At 37.7% G+C, this 10,467-nt stretch overlaps 2 protein-coding genes across 2 annotated transcripts; both read left to right on the top strand.

The window, feature by feature from the left end:
* Positions 1 to 4,444: 4,444 nt before the first annotated feature.
* LOC101306717 lies at positions 4,445 to 5,876 on the top strand. The gene is made up of 3 exons (XM_004297869.1): positions 4,445 to 4,551; positions 4,869 to 5,271; positions 5,716 to 5,876. The coding sequence occupies exons 2-3, from the start codon at positions 5,007 to 5,009 to the stop codon at positions 5,874 to 5,876; spliced, it is 426 nt and encodes a 141-aa protein (XP_004297917.1). The 5' UTR covers positions 4,445 to 4,551; positions 4,869 to 5,006.
* Positions 5,877 to 10,149, top strand: LOC101306424 (the record flags this gene model as incomplete). Its single annotated transcript, XM_004297868.1, has 8 exons — positions 5,877 to 5,934; positions 6,076 to 6,289; positions 6,412 to 6,521; positions 6,607 to 6,806; positions 7,528 to 7,631; positions 8,724 to 8,911; positions 9,054 to 9,253; positions 9,708 to 10,149. Coding segments are annotated over 8 exons (1,263 nt in total), but the record flags the coding sequence as incomplete, so codon positions are not given.
* Positions 10,150 to 10,467: the final 318 nt, after the last annotated feature.

Below are 10,467 nucleotides of genomic sequence, written 5' to 3'. Positions count from 1 at the left end.
GAATTAACAGTATACATAGTAGCACGGTTGGCCGGATGAATTGTTCATTGAGAAATTTTCATATAGAAATCGATATTATAGCTTGAGAAACTCAGGTGGCCAGACGGCCGGACCTAAGCAAATGCCATCCTTTTTAATTTTCCTACCATTACAGATTACATACCAGACGGATCAGCATGTCAAACTCATGTACTAGGAAACTAATTGAAATGAAACCACTAATTAGCATGCAACTTTTGCTGGGCCTGTTCGTCCTCCCCTCCCGTCACTGGCTCATCCATTGGGCCAAATCAAAATAACAAAAACCAAGGTGCATTCTTATGTATGTAGTTAAGCACGAAAAAATGACTGTCCTAGCGAACTGTATATATCTATCTCCCACAAAGTCATCAAAAGTATCACATATCAATTTGGCATCAGGGTAGCCAGAAAGTAATATACCCGGCCTTAATGAGCTATTCCGAAGTTAGTTTCTCCTACAGGTTGGTTTTCAACACTTCACCTGAGATATATATGAAGACAAAATGTGGAGAAATGACCTCAACGGTTGCGCCACCCAGGCGGCGAGAAACGGAATGTGGAAGGAACTTCAACTGATCAGGTGTTGCCGTCCGACGAGTTTGGCATTTGCGGGCACTAGCTTGGATTGGATTCATGCAAATAATGTTTAGCAGGGTACGTAACAATGTCAAATGCATGCAAGAAGTGTATCCGAAAATGATAGTTTCGAATGGTTGTTTCTTTGTGGACGAGCGACGATAGTATTAGGTGTGCAACATCAAACTTCATGGATTCCTGCTGCACCAAATTTTAAGGTAGATCAAGACCATCGATCTATGTTAATTAGTCGGTGATTACTAATTGTTCTGTCTACTTGGTCATGGCTATATATATCCGAGAATGGCATGAGTCATGGGTCATGGTAACTTATTAAATAAAGAACGTGTTGCCAAGCTGAGTCCCATGATCTCAATAATACCATTTTTTTTTTTTGGGCTTTGATAGTCCAATAATGAACACCCATACCAATAATGCAGTATCTTCATTCATTGTATAAACTCGATTCAACATGTAGCAATCTGACGGATGTTAGAGATGAGACACGCCTGTCATCAACATGATCGCGATAGTTTTAGCTAACTTGTGTGTCTAGTTAGTAATTTTGTGAGAGTTAGAGATTATTAGCCAATTAGGAAAACAAGAATCTAGAAGAGAGAATTTGATAGTGATCTGAACTTTTACAGACATATCACTGCAACATATACCACCAACCATGAAGAATCATTAACACACTCATTAGTGTAAATCAATCCTACTTATATTGCTATAATCCCAAGCAACAATCATATATATTATGTAAATCAGAAGCCTAATGATTTCTCTTGCCCTAGGGCTGGTCGTTAAGTTAGGGTTTCTTCCTTGCCGTTGCTATGTTCCGATCGTGCACCTTGGAGCTGTTTGATTTCCCGAGTTGGAGATGATTCTTTAACATCATCAGTTGTTGTGTCTTTGTCAATCGGCTTGGTGTGGTTGGAGTCTGGCGTCTGAGGTTCGGTTAATGCTGGTATATATATGCTTGGTCGTTAGGGATTTTAGATGAATGTGACGTAAGGCTAAGACAATGATGACATTCTTTCTACTAGCCTCTTAATTTCATCCCTCGGTTGATATGTGTTCAAATCTATAACCCCTCATTTCAAAGCAAATTGATTTTGTTTTTTAGTTTATTTACTTTTATATTTTACCGTAGTACCCTTTCAACATATTTTTTATATGAACAGTTTTTCCATAATTAATGGGTAATACGGAGAGTTCAAAAAATTGGAGAAGCTTTTGACACCAAAAAAAAAGTTTGGCTTTCTAATATAGTAGAGACGGACATTTGGTACATTATATCCACATATATACAACATTATAGTTGTCCACTCAACTCAATCTGAGAGATCAAGTTACTTTCAATCACTTGAGAATAAGAGCTGCTAGATTCATTAGTACGTTGCTCGTAAGGCTAGGCATAAAACCCGAGTCTTTCACATTTGGTACATCATATCCACATACAAAATTCTAGTGGTTCACTCAACTCAATGTGAGAGACCAAGTTACTTTCGATCACTTGAGAATGATAGCTGTGAAGTTTGACAAAAAAAAAAAAAAAAAAAACCGACAGAAACCGGCCCATCCGAACCTGGCTTTTTGTTCGATTACTTCATATTTTGTCCGGGCCGATCTTTCAAATGTGTCGGGTCGGGCCCGGTCCCTTATATTTGAAAATTTTCACAGCCTAAAAGCCCGAGTGCACATAGATGTAGACACATCCAACCCATTAAGCCAATCTCAAACCCTAATTGATATAGAGTTATAGACTCTCTTTCATTTCTACTAAAAGTTTAAAATCCAGTCGAGTAGCCTCAATCCCTAATCCTAAAACCTAAACGCAGTTGAGCAGCCTCTATCGAAGACTCAAAATCGTTGTCCATATGTGAGAGTGACACTTTGTTTCTGGCTTTCTGAGTTTGTTTCTTGTCTCTTCAATCTTCAAGTTTGAATTTCGGCCTCGATGCAGATGGGGCGAGTGTCGAAATCTAGGGGGCGAAATTTCAGAGAGATCCCAGAGTCGCCGGGGTTAAGGAAAGATGAGAGAAAGCCCAAACGAAGACGAAGTTGAGAAAGATGGAGTAGTTGGTCGAGACTAGTGAAATTGAGGTGATCGAGGAGGCGAGCCGACTTTGAGGTGTTGAAGAATGTGGTGAGCTAGCCCTGGAATTTTTTGGTGGAACTTCCTCTGACAGATGACAAGGATGCATAGAGTATATGGGAAGTGTGAGTTTTCTGGGATTTGATTTAAGGTGACCTTGATCATGTGCTTTGAATCCAAGGGCACCAAATAGAAGGATGAACTTTAAAGCGAGCTTCAATGGTGGTGGCGGGGCCATTTCTAGCGAGATCAGATTTGATTAGCCATCAATTCAAACAAGACCAAAGGCTCAAAGAACATGCCTGTTTTTGGTTAGTCTGATCTTATACCGATCCTAGCTTTTTAAAGTGAAGGCGGCACCCAGTTACAATACAGTCGGTCCGATCTAGTCTCAGTCCCTCCAAAAGTGTTCCAGGTCTAGGCCCAAGCCCACCCCTCGAATCAAAAGTTGATAGACTCGCAAATTATTTGTCTAGAGTGAGTATTAATTAGTTGGTAAGGTTTTGATATTCTTAGAGCGAGGTCTTAACCTTAACCTGATGAAGCTTAGGCTTCAGGACAACTATTGACGTCTTACGACATAACTTGATTGGATCTTGCTTGCTCTAGTGTACGAAGTAACTTGCAAATGGATTAATCGCTTCTAAGACTAATATACTTCATCATCTCGATCAAAAGGGTTATGGGGGATAGGTTTATAAATTTTATCCCAAAAATTAGAAATCAATAAGAAAAAATATATGAACTCGTGCGGAAGCGGCAAATACACACGCAAGTTCAATACTGATGCCCCCCCCTAATTTCAGCCACCTATAGTAGAAAAGGGATTCGTGTTAGTGTTCATGGTGTTGTTCCTTACGACTAAAGGTTAACTTATTAATTTTTATTATGTGGCAGTGGGAATCTAAATGACTGTGATCTAATTCCAACAAATGAAGAGCTGCGAACCCGAAAACCGCCATCGTTACTTGCATACACCAATAAACACCCCTACTGGTGAAATAAGCACCACTCTCAACCCCTCAACTAGTAACCACAATTCCACATGTAACTTTGTCAATTGTCATTCCATCAAATACTAGAGAATCTCTAATAGAGATGTTGAATGAATATGTCAAATTTGAATATAACAACCTATATCCCACATGATATCTCTACTAAACTCAACTCCAAACCATATACCAAATGAGTACTATTTTATACTATATATTCATTTGTACATGCACTTTACAACACCCATTTAACTTATCCAAAAACAAACCCCGAAAACAATTCATTTTTTTTATCAGTTGAACAACTTAAATGCTATAACGAGTCTATTGTGAGTTGACGACCTCCCAGTTATAAATAAGAGACTATGCCGTTAGACCAAATGATATTAGGCCAAAACAATTCATTTTTTTCTGATCAGGTAAATAATTCAAATATTACAACTTCGTGAGTCGAACTTATAACTTCTCACTTACTAAAGAGAGATTATGCCGTTGGACCAAATTGTACAAGCCAAAACAATTCATTTTAGGAAACAGAAAAAAAAAAGTCTATAAATTTCTTCAAAATAAGAAAGATAATAAGTCTATAAAATCAAAAAGAAAAAAGAAAAAACAATATGAGATAAATCAGCATTTAATGGATGATCATTTGGGTCCAAACTCCATGATTAGATAGAGAACCAATTACCACAGTCCAAATAATAGTTAAAAGTAAATACAAATATTAATAAGACAACCGCGCAAAATGGCAATCCCCAAACACATTGGCCACTGAAACCCTAGAATACACACAGAGATTTGATTTGAATTGAGCTCTACCTCCATTTTTAATTCACTCCCAATTTGGAGCGCTCTTCCATACAGGTACGTGTTGCAACTTTGTTTATCTATTTAAAAAACTTCACTTGCCATTGGTTCCTGTGCTGGCATTGATCTGGGTCACACTTCAGGTGGGCTCTGAATCCCCAATTTGATTTTTGGGTAAAAGATTTGATTTTTCCTAATGAAAAAGTGTTTTTAGGAAGTGGGTTTTGCGATTCATGTGGGTTTTCTGGGTTTGGTTCAGAGAATTTGAGCACATTGGGATTTAAAGATCGTAGCTTTGTGGATTTGAGTAAAGTTTTGGCTTTTGAATTTGAGATTTGTTGGAATAGAGTTTGATTCTGTGTTGGTTTTTGCAGAGGGATTCTGGGTTTTATTGAATTTGGAAGTGTGGGAAGTTTGGTTGAGTTGGGTTTTCTATTTGTGAATGAGAGATTTGATTAGAAGAAGAAGAAGGAGATGAAAGTTGAACAACAATTTGTGGATTTGAAGATACAATGACTGGAGGGTCATTAGGTCTACGTACTGGAAGCTATGGATCACTACAACTACAGCAGGCACAGAATGGTTTTCCACCTAATCTGCAGCCAAGCCCTCTTCCCATTACGCGAAAGCCTTCCAAGTTGTTACTTGCAAGTAGGGAGAAGGAAAGAGTGCTGCCGTGTATCTGGAGAGTTTTGGGCCGAAAGAAGGTCATAATGCTTCTTTTGGTTGTGCTTGGTCTTTTGGTTTTCGTATCCAATTCCTTCAATGTAAATAAAGGTTAGTTTTGTTTATCAATCCTTATACATTCGTTGTTGGGTCAATGCTTAAGTACGGTGTCTATGCGAGAGTTTCGTAGAGTGTCCTTGTGTTTGTTAACTTTAAAGAACTTGCATTGATTAGATTTTGAAGTACTTGAGGCGTACAAGGTCTAAACTGAAATTGTCTATGGTTATTAGGATTGAGATAAACATGGCCATTAGATATACTTAAGTCCTTATATGAGATATCATCTGGTTGAGTTTACCTTTAACATCTTGTCACTGTCGCTAATTGAGTCATGCTCGTCAATTTTCTAACTTTGCAGAGTGTTCTGTGAACTATTTCCTGTACAATGTAAATTGAAAAGTATTAATTTAAAGCAGTTATGTATTGTTACTCAACATAGTGGAATTGTCATATCTTACTGCATGGAGATATCAAGTAGTTCCGTAACTTTCGCAGGAATGGGAGATAAACATGACATTAAAATTACTTCTACACAGAATTCCATGAAAGGAAAAGATGCAGATAGAGCCTTACTTTCTCCTCCTCCTCCTCCCCATCTCCATACTGAGTCATTTACTGTTGTTCATGGAAATACCCTCTGTTGGCCATCTATGTAAAATTTTGCATTTCCTCCTCCTCCTCCTCCATCTGGTCGAAGACGAAGTGGACCTCGCCGTAAGTTGTTTTCGTTTGCTTCATTCTTTCAGTGATCACTCTGTGATATTTAGCATCTTGACTCCAAGTTGATTCATGTCTTGTCGCTGTACCATTGATTGTTGTTGTTGTTGTGTTTTTTTTTTTTTTTTTTTTTTTCAGCGTGTCCAGTATGTTATCTCCCTGTGGAGCAGGCTATAGCTAGTATGCCAACTTCTCCTTCAGAATCACCTGTACTACATAATTTGACATATGTTTATGATGAAAATCCGACTAGAATTGAACCACATGGAGGTTCTGAATTTGGTGGATTCCCAACTCTGAGGGAGAGAAATGAATCATATGATATAAAAGAATCCATGACGGTTCACTGTGGGTATGTTTACACAAATGAATTTTATTAATTAATTGTGGTGCATTGTACTTATTGCCAATTCCATTATCCTTCTTGGCTAATGCAGTCTTCCTTTCTTTTATTCTCTGGTGCCTTCTTGTCAGATTTGTTAAAGGCAATAAACCTGGGGACCAGTCTGGATTTGATGTTGATGAAGTGGACCTTATGGAGTTGGAGACGTCCCATCAGATAATTGTTGCCTCAGCTGTCTTTGGTATTTCCACTTCTAACAAATAGTGTGATATATTTTTAATTGCAGGCTTTGGTTTTGCCTTTTCTAATTGTTGCATCTTTGGTAGGAAACTATGACATAATACAGCAGCCTACAAACATTAGTGAGTTTTCGAGGGAAAGTGTACCGTTCTACATGTTTATTGATGAAGAGACGGAAGCTTATATGAAGAATTCCAGTGTCCTGGGAAACAATAGGAAAGTAGGATTATGGAGAGTTATTGTTGTCCGTAACATTCCTTACACTGATGCAAGACGCAATGGGAAGGTCAGTTTTTTTTTTTTTTTTTTTTTTCTTCTTGAGTGATTTGGTTCATCCTGCACACACACACACACATATATGAATTATATTATATTTACTTATGGACTCTTGAGAGTAGTGATGCTCTCAGATGTTAGTTTAGTTTCTTCAACAGCATTTGGAGATAGAAGATTGGTAATTATAAACTTAGTTGTAAGATTTGCTCAAATTGAGGCAAGTATTCCTTACGCTAACAATCTTCACAATTTTCCATATTCCCCAAATTTCTGAAGATACTGACAGAATGCACATGTAAGTAGGTGATTTGTTGATTGCTATAATCTGAGCATAAACTTGACCCCAACCGTACCAGCCCATTAAACACCAAAGCAAAGGTTGAGTGGCCAGTTATTGATCTGGCTGCAGCATTCAGTTCAATTCAACTTCCAGTCTTGGTTCTGTTCCAAGTTTGGTTTGGAAAGTTGTAGTTTATGCGAAGATGTTGGTCAACAGGAGTTCGGTCAATTGTTAAAGTGACACTCCTAAACTTGGTTTTAGTGATGCCTTTATCTAGTTGTATAGACCTTTTTGGGTGATGTAATGTCAAATTTCATAACAACTGATGCTCGTTTTATTTAGTTTAATGTAATTCTACGTATGCTATCCAGAATTTGCATTGAAATTCTGATCAAGATGGATGTTGGGAAACCATTCAAAGGTTATTTACAAACCATGTTTCTTTTGGCAGATTCCAAAGCTTCTATTGCATAGGCTTTTCCCCAATGTCAGATATTCTATATGGATTGATGGAAAGCTTCGGCTTGTTGTGGATCCTTATCAGATCCTTGAGAGGTACAGTTATTTTCAGATTTTGTATATTTACATCTTGTGGTATTGGTATAGCTGTAGTAATTTAGAGCTTGAAGGAAGTGTCTGAAAAAGGCTGTTTTTATAATGTTCAGTAAGTTAGTGGCACAATGAAAGATAGTTTTTATTTTTTTTTTGCTTTTGGATAAATGTTTTGACATTGTCTCACAATGCTCAGGCTGTGCTTAGCCGTTAGTAAATTTAAATTGAGTCTGTTGCCCATAACTTAAATGCTGTTACGGTATTTGGACTAGAGACTGAAGGTTCTGCTTGCTTCTCATTGTCTACATCTCATTGCTATTCATTGGAATTCTAATTCGTTGTGGAGAGTGGAGACTGTAATGAAATACTTGCAAAATGTAACTTTGCTCTCTCGAGGAATTTGTATGGTTAGTTGCCTTAGTCCAATTCTGTTTACAAATTGCAGTTTTATAAAAAAATTGGGTTAGATTTGGAGCAGCGTTCTGGTTGCATTGGTCATGAGTATTGACATGTTTCTCTCCAGTGAAAACTGAGCTGTTATCAACCCCTTTTAACATTTCTCTTAAATGTTATTTGTTGGATAATAAAACAACGGGTGTCAGAAACTTTTGATTTCTCTGTGGTTATGTTTCTTGTATGTGGTAGTTCCCTTGGTGGCTGAAACGATTGATCTGTATTGTAAAAATAACTATTGATATCTTTTGGGTGGGTGAGTGTTTATCCTTGTTCACTTTTCTCTTTTTGTTCAAAGTGTGCCAAGCTATACTCTTTGATATACTTCTGTAGTCGGATGATGAGAGAGAGGGGAGTTGAGACTAGTGGTCATGACGCTGGTTGTATTTTTCTGAGAAAAGTTTATCACTGACCCACCTCACATGAAAACTCGGTGTTTGCGTAACTATCCTGATCTAGTTATTTAGGCATCTTCAGTGGTCCTGCTGTGAAATGCATTGTTTTGGAACACTGTTTGTATATGTCTAATCTTATATAAATAATTCTGGCATATTGATATGCATTCATGAATCATGTGCTTTGGGGAAGGAACTAGATTAGCTTTACATACACCTTGATATTTTTAGACTTAATATTGTTCAGGTTCTTGTGGCGTCAGAATGCAAATTTTGCAATCTCAAAGCACTATAGACGGTTTGATGTTTTTGAAGAGGCTGAAGCTAACAGAGCTGCTGGGAAGTACGATAATTCATCCATTAATGAGCAGGTTGACTTCTATATCAAGGAGGGTTTACAACCTTATTCTGAGGCTAAGCTTCCAATAACAAGTGGTAGGTCTATTCATGTACAGGCATCTATGTGTAAGCTTATGTGTACACATGGTTGCATCTATGTGCTTTTTTTCTCAATTGTTTGCATGTTTTAGCTTTCGTTTAATCTGCAATTTGATGTGTGCACTACCACTTTTTGCAGATGTTCCTGAAGGTTGTGTGATCATAAAGGAACACATTCCCATCACAAATTTATTCACCTGTAATTGGTTCAATGAAGTTGATCGTTTTACCTCCAGGGATCAGTTAAGCTTTTCCACAGTGAGGGATAAAATTATGGCAAAAGTTGACTGGAGCGTTAATATGTTTTTGGATTGTGAAAGGCGCAACTTTGTCATTCAGGTATGACTATTTTCTGATAATATCTATGGGTTTAAAAGATTATTCAGAGCATGTTCTTTGAATATCTTGTTGTTTATTTCTCTCTTAGACCTGTAAGGCTTGTTTGTGAGTCAAAGGTTTAGTTAAACATGAACATCTGAGCCACCAGGTCTGTTTGGTACAAATGGTTTCCGAAAAAGCTTGCATCTGAAGATTTTATAAATGGATGGTTCCTGTAAGTTGAAGGTTTCTGCTGATAGACCGGGAGTTTTGTGTCAAATAGCCAAGTAGCAATTTTATTGCTGTCTGAACTGTTGTAAAATTTGGCTACAAATGATAGTTGTAAGTTGATTAGGAGGTCAAATTAACAACTTGCTCGTACGCCTAACTACATTGTGATGTCCTGTCTCTCTTTCTTTTCCTGCTTCCATATGTATAAAATAAAAATACAAGCTCATAGGATTGCATTGTACAGGCATACCACAGAGAGTTGCTGGAGCAGATGCCTCCTCCCCCTCCTCCGAGGGTTGTGATTCATCGTCCACCAGCTTTGCCTCATGGTATCACATCTGTAAAGACTCCACCTGGGAAGAAGCGTGGACGTGGAGATAAAAAGCGTCATCGGAAGGTTGTTACTGTTAGTAGAGACAACAGGCAATTCTAATTGTTCTTTCTTCTTTTATTAATAACCCCTTTTGACTATAAGAAATGTAATCTCCCCCTCCCCCTTTGTTACAAAATTATACATCACGGGGTAGGAAGATCTGATTAGATCTGTGTAGGATAGGAAAGGATAGATACAACTGTAATTCTTGTTTGAAAATTGTTGATATCTATTCAATCATCTTTTTCCCTTGCAAATTCACATTCCAAAGTGTACTTCTACCTTAAACGACAAATATCCGGACTTGTCTAGCAAGGAAAAAGTACCATCTCAAGTTTCATTAACAATTCCAACATTTACTTTTTAATTAATTCACATAGGTGATACTGATGCTTGAAGTTGAAGTGGGATAGGGCTTGCTTTTGTAAGAAGATTCAAGATCCTAACATTGGTTCAACTTCAGATAAACTAGTAATCATTCCAGGACAGGCAGACTCTGATCTCCATGTGATTTTATACTTGCCATTAGTTGTCTGCATTGGTAAACGTGCCGATCCCCCTCATGAACGATGAATCTGAGGGATTGATCAATCTAAGGCAAATGCCAAAGGTCTTTTGAATTGAATATGAG

The sequence above is a fragment of the Fragaria vesca genome, linkage group LG4, assembly GCF_000184155.1.
Source record: "Fragaria vesca subsp. vesca linkage group LG4, FraVesHawaii_1.0, whole genome shotgun sequence".
NCBI classification, from domain to species: Eukaryota; Viridiplantae; Streptophyta; class Magnoliopsida; order Rosales; family Rosaceae; genus Fragaria; species Fragaria vesca.
This window is presented reverse-complemented; position numbering and strand designations above follow the sequence as displayed.

Excerpts from the sequence above, each read along its gene's own strand:
- LOC101306717 (XM_004297869.1), top strand. The coding sequence starts at position 5,007 with ATGACTGGAGGGTCATTAGGTCTACGTACTGGAAGCTATGGATCACTA. Across the intron at positions 5,272-5,715 it reads TTCCTTCAATGTAAATAAAG|GAATGGGAGATAAACATGAC; the intron begins GTTAGTTTTGTT and ends TAACTTTCGCAG.